This window comes from Chenopodium album, chromosome 7, assembly GCF_948465745.1.
Source record: "Chenopodium album chromosome 7, dcCheAlbu1.1, whole genome shotgun sequence".
Classification (NCBI taxonomy): domain Eukaryota; kingdom Viridiplantae; phylum Streptophyta; class Magnoliopsida; order Caryophyllales; family Amaranthaceae; genus Chenopodium; species Chenopodium album.
Window position 1 is genome coordinate 77772533 of NC_137840.1, and position 22779 is coordinate 77795311.

General features: G+C 34.0%; 4 protein-coding genes across 5 annotated transcripts; 1 reads left to right on the forward strand and 3 right to left on the reverse strand.

Annotated features, from left to right (window-relative positions):
• Positions 1-3398: 3398 nt before the first annotated feature.
• Positions 3399-10145, reverse strand: LOC145639770 (uncharacterized). Its single transcript, XM_081691095.1, has 11 exons — positions 9607-10145; positions 8730-9046; positions 8483-8560; positions 8230-8335; positions 7847-7935; positions 6191-6302; positions 5786-5839; positions 5655-5703; positions 5157-5257; positions 4016-4131; positions 3399-3925 (listed from the first exon to the last, which is right to left on the reverse strand). Exons 1-11 carry the CDS (start codon positions 9994-9996, stop codon positions 3571-3573), a joined length of 1767 nt encoding a protein of 588 aa, XP_081547221.1. The 5' UTR covers positions 9997-10145; the 3' UTR covers positions 3399-3570.
• A 718-nt stretch (positions 10146-10863) lies between these two features.
• LOC145639771 (RAN GTPase-activating protein 2-like) lies at positions 10864-14377 on the reverse strand. The gene is made up of 2 exons (XM_081691096.1): positions 14219-14377; positions 10864-12887 (listed from the first exon to the last, which is right to left on the reverse strand). The coding sequence occupies exon 2, from the start codon at positions 12877-12879 to the stop codon at positions 11251-11253; it is 1629 nt and encodes a 542-aa protein (XP_081547222.1). The 5' UTR covers positions 12880-12887; positions 14219-14377; the 3' UTR covers positions 10864-11250.
• A 2457-nt stretch (positions 14378-16834) lies between these two features.
• On the forward strand, positions 16835-17809 carry LOC145638688 (gibberellin-regulated protein 3-like). The gene is made up of 4 exons (XM_081689674.1): positions 16835-17046; positions 17214-17267; positions 17354-17402; positions 17621-17809. Exons 1-4 carry the CDS (start codon positions 17002-17004, stop codon positions 17800-17802), a joined length of 330 nt encoding a protein of 109 aa, XP_081545800.1. The 5' UTR covers positions 16835-17001; the 3' UTR covers positions 17803-17809.
• A 2597-nt stretch (positions 17810-20406) lies between these two features.
• LOC145638689 (uncharacterized) lies at positions 20407-22517 on the reverse strand. 2 transcript variants are annotated; one of them, XM_081689675.1, is made up of 3 exons: positions 22377-22517; positions 21410-21485; positions 20407-21041 (listed from the first exon to the last, which is right to left on the reverse strand). In XM_081689675.1, exons 2-3 carry the CDS (start codon positions 21476-21478, stop codon positions 20469-20471), a joined length of 642 nt encoding a protein of 213 aa, XP_081545801.1. In that variant the 5' UTR covers positions 21479-21485; positions 22377-22517; the 3' UTR covers positions 20407-20468. The 2 variants fall into 2 exon arrangements, with proteins under 2 accessions (XP_081545801.1, XP_081545802.1); XM_081689676.1 differs by having other exon boundaries at positions 21410-21480; positions 22377-22499.
• Between the last annotated feature and the right edge of the window lie 262 nt (positions 22518-22779).

Consider the following 22779-nt stretch of genomic DNA (forward strand, 5'->3'; position numbering starts at 1 on the left):
CCACGCCTAATGTATCAACCCTACGCCCATCCTGAAACCCCACGCCTAAGCTCAAAACCCACGCTTAAAGAGGGACCCCACTGAGTTAATGAAATCCGTGGAAGTTGTGAATGGTAAATTAGCCGTTTAAAGGCAAATTGGATGGTTCCACCAACCCAATTGGACTCCCAGAGGATATTAGGGACCATGATAAACATTTCCGCAATTTTTATTTCCGGAAGAAAAAAAATTCAAAAAATTCCAAAATTGAAGACTAATATCCATGCTTTTTGTGAAATTTTGGAGGTTTCGGGTCTCGGTGTCAAAAAGTCTTGAAATTCTAGGGGATACATCTCGGGGTAATATAATGTCGTTTGGAACTATATATGATCATTAATTAATGTAATAAATTTTCGTGGTAGGCTTGAGTTAATGAAATCGGTGCAAGTTGCAAACCGTTAAATTGGTCGTTTAAAGGCAAATTGGATGGTTCCACCAACCCAATTGGACTCCCGGAGGATATTAGGGACCAGGGTAAACATTTTTGCAATTTTATTTCCGGGCGAAAAAAAGTCAAAAAATTCCAAAATCGAAGACTAATATCCACGCTTTTTGAGAAATTTCGGAGGTTTCGAGGCCCGGTGTCAAAAAGTCTTGAAATTATATGGGATACATCTCGGGGTCATATAATGCCGTTTGGAACCATATATGATCATTATATGTTGTCATAAATGTTCGTTGTATACTTGAGTTAATGAAATCCGTGCAAGTTGTAAACCGGTAAATTGGCCGTTTAAAGGAAAATTGGATGGTTCCACCCACCCAATTAGACTCCCATAGGGTATTAGGAACAATGGTAACCATGTCAGTAATTTTTATTTCCGGATGAAAAAAAGTCAAAAAATTCCAAAATTGAAGACTAATATCCACGCTTTTTGCGAAATTTTGGAGGTTTCGAGGTCCGGTGTCGAAAAGTCTTGAAATTCTAGGGGATACATATCGGGGTCATATAATGCCATTTGGAACCATATATGATCATTATTTCTTGTCATAAATTTTTGTGGTAGGCTTGATCGAGTTAATGAAATCGGTGCAAGTTGTAAACCGGTAAATTGGTCGTTTAAAAGAAAATTGGTTGGTTCCATCCACCCAATTGGACTCTCAGAGGGTATTAGGGACCATGATAAACATTTGGCAATTTTTATTTTCAAGCAAAAAAAAGTCAAAAAAAATTCAAAAATTGAAGGCTAATATCCATCTTTTTGAGAAATTTTAGAGTGTTCGGAGCCTAGTGTCAAAAAGTCTTGAAATTTTAGGGAATACATCTCGGGGTCATATAATGTCGTTTGGAACCATATATAATCTTTATTGGTTGTCATAAATGTTCGTGGTAGGCTTGAGTTAATGAACTTAGTGCAAGTTGTAAACCGGTAAATTGGTCGTTTAAAGGCAAATTAGATGGTTCCATCCACCGAATTGGACTCCTGGAGAGTATTAGGGACCATGGTAAAAATTTCGGCAATTTTTATTTCCCGACAAAAAAAAGTCAAAAAATTCTTAAATTGAAGGCTAATATTCACTTTTTTGAGAAATTTCGAAGGTTTCGAGGCTCGGTGTAGAAAAATCTTGATATTTTAGGGGATACATATCTGGGTCATATAATGCTGTTTGGAACCATATATGATCATAATATGTTTTCATAAATGTTCGTAGTAGGCTTGAGTTAATGAAATCTGTGCAAGTTGTAAACCGGTAAATTGGCCGTTTAAAGGCAAATTGGATGGTTCCACCAAACCAATTGGACGCCAGGAGGGTATTCGGGAACATAGTAAAAATTTTGGAAATTTTTATTTCCGGGGGAAAATAAGTCAAAAAATTCCAAAATTAAAGGCTAATTTCCACGCTTTTTGAGTAATTTTTGAGGTTTTGGGGGCCCGGTGTCGAAAAGGCTTAAGATTTTAGGGGATACATCTCGGGGTCAAATATGTTGTTTAGAAATACATATGATCATTTTTTGTTATCATAAATGTTCGTGGTAGGCTTGAGTTAATGAAATCGATGCAAGTTGTAAAACGGTAAATTGGTCGTTTAAAGGCAAATTGGATGGTCCACTCACCCAATTAGACTCTCGGAGGGTATTAGAGACCGTGGTAAACATTCAGCAATTTTTATTTCCTGGCGAAAAAAGTAAAAAAAATTCATAAATTGATGGCTATATCCACTCTTTTTGAGAATTTTTGGAGTTTTCAGGGCCCGGTGTCGAAAAGTTTTGAAATTCTAAGGAATACATCTCGGGGTCATATAGTATCATTTGGAACCATATCTGATCATTATTTGTTGTCATAAATGTTCTTATTAGGCTTGAATTAATGTAATCGGGGCAAGTTGTAAACCGGTAAATTGGTCGTTTAAAGGCAAATTGGATGGTTCCACCCACCCAATTGGACTCCCGGAGAGTATTAGGGACCATGGTAAATAATTCGTTAATTTTTATATCCGGGTGAAAAAAAGTCAAAAAATTCGAAAACTGAAGGCTAATTATCCACGCTTTTTGAGAAATTTCGAATGTTTCAAGGCCCGGTGTCGAAAAGCATTGAGATTTTAAGGGATACATCTCGGGGTCATATAATGCCATTTGGAATCATGTATGATCATTATATGTTGTCATAAATGTTCGTGGTAGGCTTGAGTTAATGAAATTGGTGCAAGTTGTAAACCGGTAAATTGGTCGTTTAAAGGCAAATTGGATGGTTCTACCTAGCCAATTGGACTCCTGAAGGGTATAAGGGACCATGGTAAACATTTCAACAATTTTTATTTCCAAGTGAAAAAAAGTCAAAATTTTCCAAAATTAAAGGCTAATATCCACGCTTTTTGAGAAATTTTGGAGGCTTCGACATCACTAGTTTCAGACTTCGGTGCTAACGGGTTGATAATCAAAATTCGTCTACTTCAATACTTTAAGTAAACATACATCAAAAAAAAGTCAGTTAAAGTAAAATATAGTCTTATTATCAAAGAATCTAAGATTAAAAAAAATATAATAATAATAAGAGGGGAAAAAAATTGTCTACTGAAGTTTGTAAATGTAGTCTACACCGTGACGCTTGAATAAATTTGCTTGCGAAAAATTAGCATAAGCAGTATGTCTTTAGACTCAGATCTGATTAGTAAACTCCTTTAAGTCCTTTAATATTTAGTCTACACTTTACAGTATACACCAAGATGCCTGAACAAATTTGTTTACAAGAAACTGCATAGAGACGTAAGAAGTATTTCTTCAGACTTCGAGCTGATAACCTTTTCAATGGTGAATACTGAATAGGTGATCATAAAACGGACATTACAAAAGGAATTCAGTGTATAGAAGTCCCAATTAGGTGAAGGTTGGCTGTCAAGTAACAAAACAAGCCTAGTCATGAAAAAATAAACTGAATGAATACTTATATTGATTATAATTTATACCTGCTTGGTTGTTACTTGTTACAACAAAAATTTACCATGTCAATAAAGTTTTGAAGTTGGATCCCCAGAAGAAATATTGTGTATACACTAACTCACTAATAAACATAATGACTTGGAAAATAAAATTCAAAGGAAGCTCCTCTGGAAGGACCCAGATGCAAATTTGGTAGACAAACCCTGTTTCAAATTCTCAGCATCAAGTTTTACATCCAGCCGTCCAGCTGAGAGATCTTTCTCTCGGTCCCAAGGTTTCCAGGGGTGATTGCCCACCCATTCTCCCCCATCCTGATTCTGCGTCTGTGTCTGCTTTGATTTCTTTTTTGAACGACTTTTCTGAGACTCTTCTTGATGCTTTTGTACCAAAGTCTTCGATCTTTTGGCTTTGTTATATTGGTCTACCAAAGCAGCATCAATGTCAGAGGTTTTCTTGTCTAATTCATTCGAAGCAAGTGCTGTTGCCACATTATAGGCTTCCAAGTAACTGCACAAATGACATAGTTACAAGGCATTAGGTCTCTAGGACAGCTATGAATATATTAAGGACTAATAACACAAATGTCTTAATCAATACTTTGTCTTTGCTTTCTGAGCACGATCTGAAGGGGTGTCTGTCCAAGCACTGGTATCACCGCGCCCTTCTTTAGCAGTTTTACTGAAAGTTGTAGTGTGCGTAGGCATACCACCAGGCTGAAATAGATACCAAATGTCAGTCACAGAGCAAGATGCAAGAGGTAAGAATTCAGAAATTGTATGTTAAAAGTCTGTACTTATCCACTCAGTTCTCATTTAGGCTAAGAGCTACTCAAAGCCACAATTTACAAGATTTGATCATTAGCGCAAAAGCAAACTAGATGTTGTAGTCTAAAAAATTTCCATAACTACACTGCAGTGCTCAGAGGCCAACAGTCCCCATAGACACAGTCAACCTTTTGTAAGCAATTAAGATATAGGTTCTTCCCTGACCACACATATTCAGCAGCAAGAGTGAAAGCGAAATAGGCTAAAAACATAATGCCTTTCTTATACTAATGAATACTCCAAGTCTCTAATGCTCTCGTAGCTATATGCCTAAGTATAATTGTATATATGCCCTTTGATTTTGGCCATAACATATTGTAATCTCGTCCAAATCATAAACAATTCCACTAACATGGATTTCCCTTTGCTGCTTATATTTTGCCAGCAAGTACGCTACATTATGCCTTCCTAATCAAAAATTAATAAAGCCTGACAGTAATTGCAAATAGTAAGAGGCCGCATAAGAGACCTTGCATTAAGTACGATGCAACATCACACAAACCCAATTGATTTAAGAGGATTTTGGCATAGTACACATTGTTACAGATATATCATATATTACCTGCGAAATCTTATGAATGACTCATTATGAACCAAGGAAACTCCTACTAGAAATATGTACTAAAAGTCACCCTATTCAAAATATAAATCATAAAACAAGCTAGACAATGAACCGAATGAAACCTATATGGTTCGGATATGGAAATATTAAGTGTACATCAAACCTATACCAACCTATTTCTATATATTTGAATATCCAACTTTTTTCAAAATAAACAAAAGAAGTCTATAATATACAAAGTATAAACGCAGTTGATAAAAACTGAACATCTTTAAACATTATAGGAGCAGAGGCCATCTAAAGCACAAAATTCGAGGATACAGGAGGATGTCAAAAACTTATCTAATTATACCTTTCTTTCAGGAGGTAGAGACGTCATCCATTCATCTCGTTTTGGAGGAGCTTTCACTTCCAACTCTGCAAGCAACACATCATCTCCTTCCATAGCCAAACCTATCAATAAAGCAAGATCAGAGGCCGCATAAATTCTAGAAAAAAAATTAAAAAGAAAGGAGGGGGAGTGATGTGCAAGATGCACTACTTTAGTTGTCCTCTGCTTAATGCCCTATAGGAGCATCAATGGTATATCATACCGTCTTGTCTCAATAATTCATGTCTAACAAGAACTAAGTAGAATCAATGCTTTTTATAACATCAAGTTGTTCCACATATTTAAGCTCAACTGAAATATAATACAGCTCTAGAAAGCTGAAATCGAGAAAAATGCTGATATTTTATTGGCCACAAAAGAGGTATGAATTGACAAGTGAGAATATGCTTTTTCCTTTTCATTCTTTGACAAATAAAAATAGAGAATCCTTGTTTAATTATTTTGACAATTGTTTCTCACCTTGTGACTGCCTCCATAGTGCAGCTTCCCGCATTGATCGTAATTCCGCCTACAGCATCCAAACACTTCTATTATTTGATAAATCCAAAATCTGTAAATATCTACCAGGAATTAAGAGTAAAAGGCATTACCTTCATTTCTTCTTCCTCTTCTTTTTTCTTAATTTTATCATCCAATGCCTTTCTCTGCAAAAACGATATAGAAATATTGATTCAGATGGCATGTAAACAAAACACTCTCCAACAGTCAACTGTCAACTTTGATACTGGCTTACATTGTTTGAATTCTTTAATAAATTCATTCTATCACAGCTTATTAAAAATACACATTTCACTATATGTTTCTTTGAAACAGCAGCTCAATCTTTTGGGATACCGCTTTCTAGTCTAGACATCAAAGAATATTAACAAGTTTATTGCTGTACTCTGGCTGACTCCAGATGATGTCTACAATTTGATCGAGGGGCAATTTTGTAAATAGAAAGATTGGGCTATAATAATAAAAATCAAGTAAACCTTATTACAACAGACACCCACCTTATCTGGATCTTGCAGATCTTTGAATCCCTTGTTAAGTTTAATGAATGCTTGGTTAGCTTGTGGATGAGAGCATTTGTCTGGATGCACCATAAGTGACAATTTCCAGTACCTGAAGCGATGAACAAGATATAGTATAACAGTAGCACATTAACATCAGAAACCAACCATAAAAGAATGTAAGTAATCAGAATCTAAGAACTGCATTGATCAAATACCTACAGAATTTAGAAGAATATTTACAGTCAACAGCGCCCCTCTACATTTAAACGCACCCAACATAGGATAGGAAATATAGACTATATCTAGCAATAGGGTACAATGAAACACATAAGTATCTCTGAATACAGCATAGTTTAAAAAGTCCCATTCAAAGGGCTACATAACAGTATGATATACTTTTAGAAAAACAAGCATTGGTCAAGATGCAACATCGTTCGACCGGTTAAATAACGATAACAAGTATCTTGCATAGAAAGTCCATATTTTAAACACTAATTGAGTCGCATATCGAACCATAACCAAGGCTTCATCCTGACAACAGTGATTGCCAATATGTAATGTCCAAAAGACTCTTTCCAATGCCATTGGAGAGTCACAAAGATCCCAAGAAACCTCCAACAGATTTATCCAAACCCCCTACCCCCAATAAATTTTTTAATCCATAGACCTAGTTCAAAGGCTATAAATCCCACCAGTAAGACTACTAGATGCTGTTTACAATGTCAATTTAAAGGGAGCATAATTATCTATGGAGTAAAACTATTTCAATATAAAAATAGAGGGGGGATAAATTGTTACAAATTCATCAAGTCATTTGCTATAGGGTATTCTCATCTCAAAATTGTCAAAACCCTTGAAGTAAATCAAATTCCAAGCCCACAATACCATGTTGCCCATCTAGGAAACGGGAATTAACTCTGGAAAACCTCAATGTATAGGCTATAATGACTATAAATTACACTTAGGATAGTCTTCTCGACTTATATTTAACAAAAAAAATTTAGGGAGAGCCTTCCTTGATTTACAGGCTATAAGTCCATTTATGCAGCAAGAACAATATCCCTCCTCACTCCTGAAAACAGCAACACACTGTATACAAAATACAAGAATCACTCTAATTACTGCCGTGAAACCTCAATAAGACACAAAGAAAAATCCGCTAAGCTGCACGCTTACCATTTATGCTGCAGATGACACAGCGCCAAAAGGCTCAAATATACCTCCGAAAATTTACATGGGAAGCAATGAAAATTTCAAAGCTAAGCTCCGTAATTCATGTCAACAGACTCAACATGTATTTTCTCCATAAACTACAAAGAAGCCTCCAATGGTAACTATAAGGTATGAAACCAATTCAAGGTCTAATACACATTGCCCAAGAAAAAAATTACAGTCATTCCATAAGTGAACAGATTCTGATTCTCTTGTCCCACTCTATGTAGCATATGTATGCCATTTATAGTGATTGATCATTGACATATAAAATGTACTTTCAACAACTGAAGTAAAATTTTACAATTAATCATGCTAGCCATATAAAACTAAAGACAACCTTGCAGTAAGATAATATATCTGGCCAGTGATACCCACAAGTAAATTATTCTAACAGCAGTTAATAAAAATAACTTTATTAAGAGGTTATAAGAAGAATACCTCTTCTTTATATTAGCAGCAGGCATCTTGTGGTTGACTCCCACAATATCATAAGGATTATCTGACTCCACTCCCATGATTCTAGTGACCTGGGGCAATAAATTGCAAAATCATAAGTTTGATGACCGTCTACAATGCTGATACAAACGTACGCATAATTTAGACTTCTGAAAGTAATAAAGTCAATGACAATTACAGATATCTTAAAAAAATTCACAAAAAGTAAATTCTAGTGTGCAAAATGAATGCTCAAGGTATGTGAATATAGGCATCAAAGTTGTAATTATGGATTTCTCCAAATAGCATAATTGGATTGCTAACAAAATAAGGATAGCAGATAGCTATACAAAAAATTAAGAGAAACAGAGGTTGAAGTCCAAAACCTCTTCAAAACGCTCAGCTTCATTAGATGATTCAGCCTCAGTGACAAGAGCAGGAGGTGGTGGCCCAACAAATATTCCATTGTCATCTTGCTCCATCTCAGCATCCCTGTAGGAATTATCAATAAATTCAGCTGCATGGATTTATATAAAAACCAGAACTAAACAGAACCAGCAATGCAATATTAACAGCCCAACTTAACTACCCAATTTCAGTCTTAGCAGATGTCATGCAATATTTAAGGCAAAGCATTACCTAAGCTCAGCCTGAGCTTCAGTCAACTTGGCTGCTGCAGCAAGTAATTCAGCAGATGGCATCTCCGGGCCGATTACTCTACAACAGCAATCATATATCAATAAGAAAATAAAATGGAATCGTGGTGGAAATTCGGCTTAAAACAGAACCAAAAAGATTTAGCAGGAAGCATATGTAACTCACTGACATTTAGCTAAAGCAATGAGAAAACTCAAAGACTCAAAGTAAATAACCAAGAACTACAAACCTCCTTCGAGGAGCAGCACCTTCAAAATTAGGACCTATGATAACTGAAGGGACATCATCGGTACTTTTTCCAACTTCTTCATGAGGCTGAGAAGGAAGGGGGTCCTCAGTTTTCTGTTCAGCCACTCCACTTTGTGCAGTAATCACAGGTCCAACAATCTCTATAGTTGGACGAGCCCTAGACCGTAACAAGAATACTCTATCCCCTTTTTCTTTGAGATTTAAGGAAAGAAACAACTTTTTGAGATGCTTCATCAAAGGCTTTTCAGAAATTCCTTTGATGTCAACAGCTTGTCCATCATCAATCATTTGTAAGAGCTACATTAAAAAAACAAATGCTTCAGGAACAAAAACAAATAACAAATTTCAGAAAAATCAATTCTTCGAACAACCAAAGCGAGAGAATTAGAAGAAACAAATCATTCACATCAATAAATTTTGCAAAGCTCCCACAATTTGTACCCTATGCAATAGAGCCAGTAGATTCACTATTCTTCAATCTTCAACACTTAATATACTTGTAAAATACAAATTTACTACCTCCATACAGAAATATTGGTCAAATTATACTAACACTCCAAGTTAACGAAACTGACATGAAAATTTTTCTCTATGATATCCAATTCAAGTAATAGCATCTTACAAACCATCCTTACCAAACTATTAATCAAATTTCGAGTCAATTAAAAACAGCCTTACTGTTATTCCGTGAGTAGGATTGCATATTTTGCAGACAATAGAATCAATTGATGAAAATCTTGTACTAAATTCCTTCAATTTCAAGCAAAATCTATCAATTGTGCAAACTAAATTCTACCAGGATTATATCACTAAACTTACAATAACAACAATAAATAGTAATCAAAATGAAAAATTACCTGCTTAAGATCGGCAGCAACACCAGGAAATTCTATCAACAAATCCCTAGCAACATCTTTAGCCTGGGAAAAATCATCACCGGAAGAATCGGAATCAGAATCAGACGCACTATCATCAGAATCAGAAACCTTCTTTCTGGAACGAGATCGTCGCTTGCTTCTGCTATCTCTACGATGCTTCCTTTCTTCTTTTTCTTCTCTTTTTCTCTTTCGCCGGCGCTTTTCTTTCTCTCTCCTCGAACTGCGCTTCACTTCTTCTTCATCGTCGTCGTCGTCGCGGTGCCAACGCCTTCGCCGTCGGTCTGACTCGTCGGAGGAAGAGGATGAAGGAGACTGAGAATCACTATCATCTTCTGATATTTTCTTCGTCTTTTTGCTGGATTTCCCCATTTTCCTAGCTCTTACTCTCTCCTTCTCTTGGTTTTTCCCTGGTTTTTGTTCATACGAAATTTCTAAGTATTCGTACGAGTATTTTTCTTCTAATTTCAATTTCAAAATACTACGAAACCTTTTTTATTTCTACACAAATACGGAGTTCTATGTCACCCAATTTATTTTTTTTAAAGAACCCAATTTTTGATATGCTTGTTTTTTTTTTAATGATGCCTAAATTAAATGACTTAACTAACCTTTTGTGTTTATTTTAAAAAAGAACAAAAAAAATAACCTTTTGAATCAAATTTTTTGACAAATGTTTTGAATCAAGTTTTAATTTTAACCTATCAAAAGTTTATATTTGTATTTCTAAAAATTCTAACACATCAAAAGTTTATAATTTGTTTTGATATGTGATGTACATTAAGTGTGAAAAAATTCTTTAAAATAATAATGTACTCATTAAGTAAAGTCATCAAATAGCTAAAACACCAGATGTATAGCTCACATACAGGTGCGTATAAAATTTTAGAGAAGAACAAAATCATTCACTTCCATACATAAAAAACCTATGTTCCATACATAAAAAAACCTATGTTCATTATACAAAATTAGTTTTAAAAAATGTACCAAAATTTATATTTGTATATACATACAAAGTATCGGTTTTCAAAAAAAAAAAAAAAAGTATCGGTTTTCAATAATAAAAAAAATAAATAAATAAAAATAGAGGGAGTTCTAAATAGTTTAATTTGTATAACCCTAATCCTAAGTGTTCAAGCAAAATGTAGAATGCCCACGCAGGGGAAAAACCACAGCAAGCACTAATGGATGGATTTTTAACACATTTACCAGGCTAATAATCTTTTAAAGATTATGAGATCGTCTAAAACATAGGATGTTCTTTTAAAAGTTAAAAAACGGAAGTGAATATCACGAAAAATGACATTCCCTCCTTTACAACATTGATAAAACAAGTCCTGTTCGAAACAGAATCCTACTAACACAACGGCTCAGTAGTACAATAAAACATTCTACCCACAAAAAAAGTAGTAAAATAAAACACAAAAGTAGGGGATGGGAGTTCAACAGGAGAAACTATAAATCTAAACCTACAAGTCGCTCCCATGAAAGCCATCACTACCAAGTGCTCTAAGAAGCTGTCAATCCAAAGCGATGTCCAAGATAAAAGAGGAAAACAGGTCGACAGTGGATTCGACACTAAAAATAAGCTACTATCCTACGTATTTCCACCTACCAGAAATACACCTATTCCTTATCATCTTCAACATCGAGACTCTTCATTTTAGATTCCAGTTCATTCTCCTCTCCATGACCATCACCATCACCCTCCTCATCAGATTCTTTTTCATCTTCATCTCCACCTTCTGGATCATTCTCTTCTAATGACCCTAACATCTTGGGAGACTTCTTGAAAATGTCATTAATTTCATCAATTCCATCATCAGAGATATAATTCCCATCAATGTTCAGCAACTGAAAATCAGGCTTATCCACAACTACCTTAGCCAAAACTCTAGCACCAGCTCTTCTGATCGCATTTGTATTCATATCAAGTTCCTTTAACTGAGTAAGGCCTTCAAGAGCATTGCTAATTTGTATAGCTCCTTCATCTTTGAGCTCATTTTCACCCAAGTTCAGCTTCACAAGGTGCTGCTTTGATTCTAAGCATTCGGCCAGGGCAGATGCAGCAGCAGGAGTAACATCATTTCCAGCCAGCTCCAACACTTCAAGCAAAGGAGCACTCTTCTTGAGCGCATTTGCTATGGCAATAGTCCCCTCATCTTCCAAATTCAAGTAACTCAGGTAAACTTCAACTATATTTTCATGCTTCACAAGAGCTTTACTCAGAGCAACACCTGCTTCTACACCAAACATGTTGTCACGCAAGTCAAGCTTCTTCAAATGAGCACATCCCTCTAAGGCTTCGGATAAGGCAACCCCTCCATCAGAACCTACCCTTGTTGACGAACACCTAAAGTCCTCCAGCAAGGGAGAACGCTTTACAACCTCAGAAATGGCAAGAGCACCTTCATCTCCTGTCATATTATTGTGAAACTGAAGAATCCTGAGCTTCTCTGTGGAGGGAACCAACTCAGCAACAGCACGTGCTGCATCCTCTGAGATGCCATCATTCATTAAATAAAGCTCCTCCAAGCTACTCTGCGATTTCAGGAGTACTCCAAATGCTCGAACACCCTTCTCACCCAAGGCATTATTAGAAAGATTAAGAGACTTCAAAGCAGCGCCTTCAAGGGCAGCTGAGAATATGTTCATGACTTCAATGGCTTCTGCCTCCGGTCTGCCAGCAATAAAATCTGACAGATCTACCTCCTTTAATTTATCCTTAACAGATGACAAAATAGGCTCTGCTACACGAGCTGCACCTAAACCAAAACTTCTGTTACTGAAGCATATCTTAGTGTAAGTGTTTGATGGATTCTTTAGTGGTGCCAAAAGCTCTTCTGCCTCTTCAGCCTCAATGAAGGCACGTGGGCCTTTTGATATATCAAATAAACTTTCAAGGACAGCATCAGAAGTCGGTACCTCTCTAGATTTAATTACAGGACCACGTTTTAAGGCTTCTAGAATAAGTTTACTACATTCCTTGGCATAAAGCTGGACTGCAGAGCTTCCATCACCATCGGGCTCCTTTTCATAGAATTGATTTGCAGCAGTAAATGCCACCTCTTCAATTTGCTTAGCATTCTCCTCAGCCTCTTCCTTGGTCAAACTACCGTACTTCTGGGTAAAAATTGTTGGAGTTGAAAGATTGCTGGTCATCCGTTCAACAAGCATAATTCTTGTGTTCTGGCTAGGAGGCCACAATTTGATCGAGAATGGACGACGCTCAGAATTTGTTTGCATAGCTTCCATTATAAAACCTATTCATTTAAAACATCCAAAACTCAAAAAACATGTCAAGGAAGAAAATGCAAAACAAATCATCCACGTGACTAAAGAGAAGAATGCTAATCTTATATCAACCAGCACAAGGACATTCTTCATGAAAACCAACTTATAGGCTTCTCAGCCTTCAGTATAGTAAAAATTGTTATAGCCTTGTTAACTAATACTTCTCATGTAAAAACAAGAAAGATGATCCTTCCTTAGTTTATGAAACTTATACTGTACCCAACATACATACACTGCAAATTAAATATATACGCTGCTTCGCATTAGACAATTACGAGTAGTTTCTAATAGTTATGGAAAACGACTGATCAATTGATAATCATATAAATTCCATCATTTGATTAAAAACCTTAGATTGACATTCCAATATAAACTAACCAACTTCTGCCTCTGTTTAAAACCTTTCCATTATCCCACCTCACTTCAAACTACCTCCTCTCATTTGATAGGCAACCTAGAAAGTATCACTCGACCAACTCTCTTAAAACATTCTTCTCCTCACAATTCAACTTCGGACATAACAGTACTTCGGATACAACAGTACCGCTTCACTGCTACATCCAAGGATTATACATACAAATTAAGAGACCCTATACTTGTTTTAATTTTAAGGGGCCTTCCGCCCTTCCCTAACAACCAATTCAATCATAATAAACTTGTTCGAGTCTTGAAACAACTCACATTCTAACATTTCCAATCAAAAGATATGCAGGTTGTAAACATATACTTGTATCATAATTGCAAGTCATGATCGCCATTATTCAACATTAGTTTACACTTTAGTTAAATAATTAAACTTTTTTAAAAAAAATGTTAAAGGAACAACCTCAATCAAACCCCAAATAGATAAAAATTAATACTTTATCTAGGATCCAAGAAAATTCTTTAACTTTAAATCATATCAATAAACATTAACACTGATTCCATAGATATAAAACTAATTTGGGGCTGATTTACTTAAAATTAACCTAACATTTAAACAAATCAGTAAACGCTATACAATTTCTTCATAAATTAAACAAACAAAAAACAACAATTAAAACAGGCGAATCTAAACCCCAGAAAAAAAGGGATTAACTTTTACCATAACAATTCAAATAATTAGGGTTAGATAGTTAACCCTAACAATATCAACAAGCAAACCAAATCATCCCCAGTAACAATTAGCACAATAAATTCCCATGAATCGAGAAAATGGTAACTTTATCATCAAAATGCAGAATTCAAATTTCAAATTCTCGAAAAAAAAAAAAAAAAAACAAACAAACAAATCGGAGAAAGAAGAACAAAAAAAGCATACCTGAAAAATGGAGATCAAAGAATCAACCCAGAAAAAAACGAAGTGAAGAAGAAATTGAGAAGGAAGTGATGAAGAGGGAGTGTAAATAAGAGTGAGAAAATGGAGAGAGAGAAAATGTAGATCGAAAGAGAAGAAGAGGGGGCGGAAGAGAAGGTTATAGTCCGTAGTAGGGATTGGATGGGGACTTTAGTGGGGCCTTTTATATTTCGGGTTGGAAATTGAAATTCTTATTTTTTATTTGAAATTTAAATTTTACAAAATGCATTGTGTGTGAGTGTCGCTCAAATCATCGCGCCCATTAGCTCTTTCCTGCATTTCTATTTTTTTTTTTTTTAAAGAAAAAAACCACTTTTTTCCGAGTATAATTATTGCGTCCACTCAAATCCTTCTGACCTGAGTTAGCGAGCTAGGTGCTTTGAAAGTGAGGGAAGAATAAGGGAATTCTTAACCCAAAATGTTTTTATTGAGGTATAATTCTACAATCTCGTGGTTGGAAGATGCAAACCACTTAAACCTGATTTATTGTACTTGTATTCAACTACATAGTATTTTGAATAAAACTATTGGTTGAAACGGGTTCACTTAAATATCCACCCTATTCAATTTTAATTGTACCATATTATTTTAAAATGGTGGGAATAATTATGTGTCTCTAGTGTCCATATACCCTAACGGATTTTCAAAAAAAATAAAAAATAATAAAAAAAAAATTATCTAGTGTCCATATGACTTTACGATAAGTTTTTAGTTTTCTACAATAATAACTACGGAGTATGTTTTTGTAGGTTGTGAAAGAAGCCAATGTGAGAATACTCTATAGATGTATGCCCTTAGATTTGGAAGTGTTCAAATTAAGGGAAGAAAATGAATAATTTTTTAGGGTCTAGTTGAAGTTGTTTCAAGCTATGTTTTATGCATGGAGTATTCAGTTTATTTAAGCAAATATTTGTCTCTCTTGTAAATGATAGATTAAAGAGATTATCTTTCTATTTGCAATACTTAATCCTGTATTGTAAATCTTTAATTCTGTAATTAGTAATCATATAATCAAGAAAATAAAAATAAAAATCCGTTTTTGTATGTGTACATTAATATAAATTTAATGAAATATTAGTTTGATAACTTATTATCTTGAGGAGTTATGTTCAAATCAAAGCATATCAAAAAAATTTAAATCAAGTCTCAATGACGTTTTATGATAACTACACGCATGAGTTTATAACTAGTCTTACCAATAAAAGACCAGTTATAATTAAACACAACATAAATCTATATTAAAAAAAAAAAAAAAAAAAAAAAAAAAAAAAAAAAAACAACATAAATCTATATGGTTTTTTTTTTTTTTTTTTTTTTTTTGTGCCTTCATAATAAGTACTCCGTACTTAGAGTTTGTTCTGATTGGCTGAAATAAGGTGAATTGAACTGAATATTTTATAAGAGAAGGAAATTAAGAGCTGAACTATGAGAGCTAAATTAAACTGAAAATAATCTAATTTATTTAATTTAACCAAATAATACATTTGTATCAATTTCCTTTAACAACATTAGTCACAAACCACATAGCAAGCCACATGAATAGTTTTTTTTTTTTTTTTGACAAGAAGTCACATAAAACTAAATCATTAATTTCTTTACAAATTTACGTTTACTTTTATGTTATTCAATTTGGCAATAATTGAATACTCGTATAAATTTGTGGTGAGTATGATTCTTATGAAGAGAGTACAATAATTGATGGACCATATTGGTGCAACGAACGGACATATGTCGTGGAGGTTGCACCCATGGATGCCAACGTAACCAAGCTGCCAAAATGCATGGTACGTACAGTAGTAGTAAATTAAATCTTCTCTTCAAGGACAATAACAGGGTTTATCACTTTATCTTTTCATTTTTAATTATGTACTTGCAAAATATTTTCTTAATTTCTTTTTTTTTTTTTTTAGGGGAATACATGCATCATTGCATGAAGACATAGTTTTGTACTTTTGTAGACACTTGGTGATACATCTTTCCCTTCTTAATTAATACGGAATACCAATTACCAAACCATAATTAAGTTGGAGATCAACCATAATTAGTGTGACTTGGAATGTGCTTATATCGATCATTTAACTTAAAATAATATATATATACCCGAAAAATACAAATGAATGAACAACCCAAGTCTTTATTCTACAGTAGTACTAAATTAGTAACTTGATATTAAAAGCAAACCTTAGCTTCAAACCAATCCAGTAACAATTAACATGACAATCAATGATTTTGTTTATTACTTATGTAATCAAAATTACTATGCTCATAATTACTCCCATCTGTATATTTTAAAATTAGTACGCCGTGTTAATGCACAGTAATATTAACCTAATCTTATTTTATAATTTTATGAAGTCGGGATGTAAAGCTTTATGCCAAAAAACGACACGCATGCGCAGCCCGGTGAGATCGTATAGATACAACACATAAGTGTATAACAGAAGTTTCCACGGGGAGTGACGAGTCCATTGAGGTTTAATTTGTTATCTTTTGCAAATATCATTATTTTATTTATTTATTATTTATTATGTGTCACAAGTTCACAACCTTGTTATTCTTCCAAGCACAATAACAAAAAACAATAATTATATAATGTTAAAACGTTATAAAGTATCATTGTTTATGAGGCTCAAGGTCTATATATAATACCTTAACCTCCTTGTTCTTATATTCTTGTTCTTAGCTACTACTCTATACCTTTATCATTTTATTATTCCTTTATTTTTACGACCATATAATAAATTATAATGAAGCTTCTTGGTTTTTTAATCTTCTCCATCTTCATCCTACAGGTATAAATTATAACTTTTGTACCTCTGAATATATTCATTATTTAATTTATTTTATTGCATTAGAATAGATATGTTACAAATCTTACAATAGTTATTTTATAATTAATCTTGCACTTAATTATGACTTAATGCTAGCAAATTTCCTCATAATAAATTAATCTTAATAGGACTTTAGTGAGGCCTTATCTGCAGCCAACATCACAGGAAATTCCATCACCAAGGTTAGCTAATTACATTATTTTTATTTTGCATAAAAAAATAAATAAATTATTTTCTTATTTAATAACTCACTTTTGTTGACATGCAGGAAGAAATCAATGCAGGATTTCAAAAGAAATATTTTGTGAGAAATATGAGTAAGTCTTTAGTTTAAGTGCACTTAATAATGGCTCATCATTTAGTTAGCTTTAATAAACCAAATTTAATAATGAAAACGAATGAATATCTATTGTAAACACTATATATATGTTATTGTTAAACGTTATTAATCGATAATAATAAGCCAACATGAGAAATGTTTGGCATTGTCTGTTATTACTAATAATTGAGTATAATTTGGATGGAAATTACATAGATTGCAACCATGCTTGTGCCATGAGATGCACAAGGTCATCAAGGAAGAATTTGTGCAATAGGGCATGCAACAGTTGCTGTTTTCAGTGCAAATGTGTTCCTCCTGGTACTCATGGTAATCACCACCTCTGCCCTTGCTACGCCCGCCTCAGGACTCATGGCAACAGGCCTAAATGCCCTTAATTTTACTTAATACCATATATGAATTAGCTAGTGTTATCGTTAATTTAGCCATTCAGGCTAATTAAAGAATCAATAATGTATTGTACTATTAGTATACTACAAGTATTATGGTTTTGGTGTTAGAATAATGTGTTGGATCTATGTAGTTATTATATCTACTGAGCTGAATTGTAGGTAATAGAAATAATGTGTTGGATCTATATAGTTATTATCTTTACTGAGCTAAATTGTATAATTAGCTTGTCCTTGTTTATGTTTTACATCAATCATAGCTTTTTTTTTTTTTTTTTTTTTTTTTTTTTGTTACTAGTAGTACAACTAGTATGTTCATTCCCAAAAAATATGATATTTGGGGGTTATACGGCTAGCTATAATAACAACCAACATTAAATCCAAGATAATTTAATTATTGTTCAAGTCATTTTTATATTGAATTGAAACTAAAATTACTGTGATAAAAAATACTCCATATGGCGAAATAATGATGGTAAAATAAAAGTCGAGAAAAATTGAATCACATTAATTATTTTTTTCCAAAGTAACACCACATCAGCAATGTTACTAATAATGATTTTTTTTTTTTTTTTTTTTTTTGTTTGGGTGGGGGGTGGGGTGGGGGGGGGGGGGGGGTGGGGCCTGGGGGGAGGGGATCTCCAATTCCGATGTTGGGCAAGAAGTAAAATAAAAGCGGAGATTAAATTTAGAAATAATATAACCCCTAATTCTCAGTTCATCATCTCTCAAATGCAACTTACAACACACATGCACTAATAAAAGATTAAATGTGACAAAATCTACCACAAAAATATGAAGTGTGAAGCTCAAAATAATTGATGATGAATGCATTGTGTTGAGTTGTGGACAAATGTTACAAGCAAAGTCCTTAGAAGATTCAAGGGCACTTCTTGCGGCCTCCTTTGGTGGTCATATTAGCCCAGCAAGGACAAGAGTTAGCGTTGCCAGAAGTTCCTGGTGGCACGCAATTGCAACGTTGGCAGCAAGTGTTACATGCTCTTAGGCATATTCTGTATCTTGATGCCACACTGCACCTTCTATGACACCTTTCCTTGCAATCTGTCATGTCATTGTAGATAGAGTCAACATCATATCATCTCATTGTAAAAAGTGATACATACGTACGTACAAAATTAATACAATATACATTAAGACTCATGTTGGAATTTCAATGTTGTGCTCGCACCTTCTGATAAATCATATTAAGTTAGAAGTTCAATTTTCATATCAACTTGGTCTAGCTCTAGGCTTTAAAAGTTGATTAACCATAACATAGTTGAGTATTCCCCATTATATATTATTACACATATTTCATGCATGTCTATTAGGATCTTCTTTATTGAATTAAAATTCTTGAATTTTTTTTTCACTTGCCTATTTTTGCACCCAAAAAGATGCGATGTTGAAGATGATGACGACGGTGGTGGTGGTGGTGGTGGTGGTGGTGATGATGAAGCTTTGCATTGCAGACTTCCCACTATAGTTACAAGTTAAAAGAAAAAGATTATGTTAGTTGGAGAAATTGAATGTTAGTGAAAGTTAAAGTGACAAGTAGAAATAAGAAAACTTTTCCATTTTTTTCCTAGGGACATAATAAGTAGAGATACCGCATATATATATAATATATGAACCTGAATTTTGTACAATTGTTCACAACCTAATTGAGTAATATACTCCAGTACATCGTAGTTTTCATATTAAAATGGTTCTCTTAATTTTTGAACACCAATACATCATCTAATTAACCCGCGTGTGAAATTTGTATACAATTAAGGAGAAAAAATGCAAAATACCATAAGAAAAACGAAAAACGTACGTACCTCATGTGAGAGGACAAGGCAAAAGATGACAATGACAAGGAGAAGAATTCTATTGATGCTTAGCATATTTGTGATGAATTACAATACGTTGTAATCCTTGGAGAAGAGCCAAAAATTAAGAAATAGAGACGTTTATGTGTTTATGTAAAAGATAAGGCTCTTCTAAATTTGAGAGAAGGTGTATAGGGGATGTTAATGCTAATTTTTGCCAGCGAAGAGGGTCAAAAAATCCCTTCATTATAAGGTAAATAATGGTTGGAATCTTAATTTTGGAGGCTATTCTTTTAAATCTTTGTCCTGTTTTTTTGGGATGATTATTATTCTCTAATTACTTCTTTCATTTCTGATTTTTGAGGTTAGAAATTGATTTTTTTTGCTGTTTATATATTTTGACTCTACTTTTAGGATGTGATCTTGCTTTTTTATTTTTTCATTTATTATGTATTTTTGACATGAAAATCAAAATAAAAACATTGACAATAGTCAATACATAATACAAAGAACGAAGTAACAGGCTTCAATATTCATGACTGACCTATATATCTCAACTGGTTCAAGAACGGAGCCATATTTAGTCATTAAAATCAGCTGTAATTCTCATTAATGTGAGTGAAAATCGATTACGAGTACTCTGTATTAATGTATTAGCTCGAGGGTTAATGTGATGACTGATGAGGTTGCATAGCACCAAGGTGCCCCCCATAATTAGTTTGTCGATATGTAAACATGTGCTCGTATAAGCAATTAAGCACCTTCTATTACCAAAAAATACAGATAAATGTGTGTACATATACTTCGTATTGAATAAATTGGTACAAAAAATAAGTTCATCTAAAATCTAGCCCAGCAACGAGTGCATTGAGCAATACAATCTCCTTTACAGTCAACATTATAACCAAGAGCTTTAGGGTTACGAAGAAGAAGATTTCGCAAAGGCTTCCCTGTTATGCCCCACTGGTTTTCTAGGATCTGTACATTATTCTTCAGCTCAGTCTCAAGGTTGCAACCAAGAACTTCAGGGAATTTTTTCAGAAGCTTAGAAAGATCATCATCGGAGAGGCTCAAACTTCTGAGATACTCCAGTATTTCATTCACTAATTTGTAATTTGGAACTTCTACTTTCCGTTCTTCACCCCAGTAGGGTGAATGGATATGACCAAATGCTTTCCCTAGCATCTTGTCTTGCTCTTCAATACTGAAGTTGAACACAGACAGAGCTTCTCTGCAAGATGCCCATTTCTCGGTATCTTCATTGCTCAAGGTTATATCTATTGTTGGAGCTGCAGAATATAGTTCCCATCTCTTGTGTGTTAGGACAGTATTCCTAGAATTCCGGGTTAGTTCTTGTGGTAAAAAGCTCCATGAGGTTCCATATAATGTTGAGTTTAAGGAAGCAAAATTAGGCTGGAGCAAGAAAAAGGTGAATTAGACACAAAGACTAAAGCATGGTTTTGGGGAGGGGCTATTTTAAGGGAAAGACCTATTCATTTCTTATTCTTATCAGCAAAGTCTAACCACAATGATTATGCAATGAAAGTTTAACTCTTCTGAAAATATGAAATGCATACATTTTGATAACATTTTGCGAATCAGGCAGAAGAGTTAACAGACGAGATCAGTCTAGGTAAGAAAGGGCTAATGAGCTTATACTTACATTCCCTCTCCATAAGAGTTGAATTGATGGGAATCCAAATTGATATACTATGGACAGTAAACAAAGAAACCAGATGCACCATAACATATTGGTAAACAAGGTGTAGAGGTGAACTTACAGAAGACAAGTGTATGGACGATCCACGATATAACGCCAAAGCTGGTGAAGGCAGAGAATTCGCCAGCATCCCTGCACTAGAAAGTGTTCCAATCGAGGATGTTAAAAACCGAAGAATACTACTCAGTAAGACACAGGAGAACATGACAGTAACAAACAGCTCAATAAGGTCCTTAACAGCTTCATATTAACATAGAATCATTAATTACAACTTTACAAATTCCTAAACAAACTCTATATAAAGAAGACAACAAAAGGGAAACAACAATTGCTAAGGGCAATAGGGCATCACCCAAAAATTCGATTTCTCAACAAAATTGTCAGCAATAAGATATGAAGATTAAGGGGTAGATTAACAAAACCTCATCAAACAATTTCACTACTTTGATTTGATCCATAATATTTCCAAATCAATAAAGAAGCAAATTACGATTAAACCACCAAACTTGAATCCACCTTGATCAATTCACATAATTTGCTACCAGAAATGTTAACGGTTATACTCTAATGCTTTTAAACTAATTGATGATGTACTTATGTCGTCCACATTTAGTTGTCACATTACTAGCTCAAGTTACAATACCAATCTCAAAATTAATTTCAGATGGAGGAAGTAGCGAACTATTTGACACTAATTGAGACTAGTTCTTCTATAATTACAATACTTCATTGATGTAAAATGGCAATTAATGTCCTTATAATTGTGAAAATATCATATTAACAATCCAAAGTTAGAAACTTTAACACTAATCATAAATCAAAGTAACACTAAACTAACAAGATAATCACAGCAATTGAAATTAATTATTCCACCCAAAAAATTTTCAAATATCGCAAATTACAGTAAGTGTTAAAATAATCCAGAGTTCAGATCCTCACATATAAAAAAAACAAGAAAAAGGGTAAAAATCCCAGAAAAAAAAAAGAGAAAATCTGATGAAAAAATAAAGGTAGGAAGACAAAAATACCTGGAAAATTGCAGAGATAAAGGGCTGAAAATGAAGCAGTATAGTCAGTTTTTGGTTAATCTTTGCAAACACGAGAGAGGAGAGCAAAAAAAAAATGAAACAAGGCTAATTGGGGCCCACAATAACACGTCATGGTCCTTAAGTGCTGTTTAAAAGCCATCCACTCATTATATTTTTTTATGAAATGCTAAAGATGTTTGGAGTAAATGTACAATTTTAGCCCATGTTTTTTACGCCTACTATATTGGGCTTTTGTCGATAAATTATCATATCACATACAATGGGCTCTCACAAATGCATTTATCATTTTGGAAATGTTTTTTAAATTTTACATCCAATTAATTCATAACTTTAAATATTTTTAGAAATTGATGTATAAGATATATTTATAAAATGACATATT

Bases quoted from the DNA above. Each gene is read 5' to 3' on its own strand.
- LOC145639770 (XM_081691095.1), bottom strand. From the start codon at position 9,996: ATGGGGAAATCCAGCAAAAAGACGAAGAAAATATCAGAAGATGATAGT. The intron at 8,561-8,729 runs GTTTGTAGTTCT...TTGCTGTTGTAG, and splicing joins GGTGCTGCTCCTCGAAGGAG to AGTAATCGGCCCGGAGATGC. The intron at 5,704-5,785 runs GTAATGCCTTTT...TGGATGCTGTAG, and splicing joins AAGAGGAAGAAGAAATGAAG to GCGGAATTACGATCAATGCG.
- LOC145639771 (XM_081691096.1), bottom strand. From the start codon at position 12,879: ATGGAAGCTATGCAAACAAATTCTGAGCGTCGTCCATTCTCGATCAAA.
- LOC145638688 (XM_081689674.1), top strand. From the start codon at position 17,002: ATGAAGCTTCTTGGTTTTTTAATCTTCTCCATCTTCATCCTACAG. The intron at 17,047-17,213 runs GTATAAATTATA...TAATCTTAATAG, and splicing joins TCTCCATCTTCATCCTACAG to GACTTTAGTGAGGCCTTATC. The intron at 17,403-17,620 runs GTAAGTCTTTAG...GAAATTACATAG, and splicing joins ATATTTTGTGAGAAATATGA to ATTGCAACCATGCTTGTGCC.
- LOC145638689 (XM_081689675.1), bottom strand. From the start codon at position 21,478: ATGCTGGCGAATTCTCTGCCTTCACCAGCTTTGGCGTTATATCGTGGA. The intron at 21,042-21,409 runs GTAAGTTCACCT...TTCTTGCTCCAG, and splicing joins CGTCCATACACTTGTCTTCT to CCTAATTTTGCTTCCTTAAA.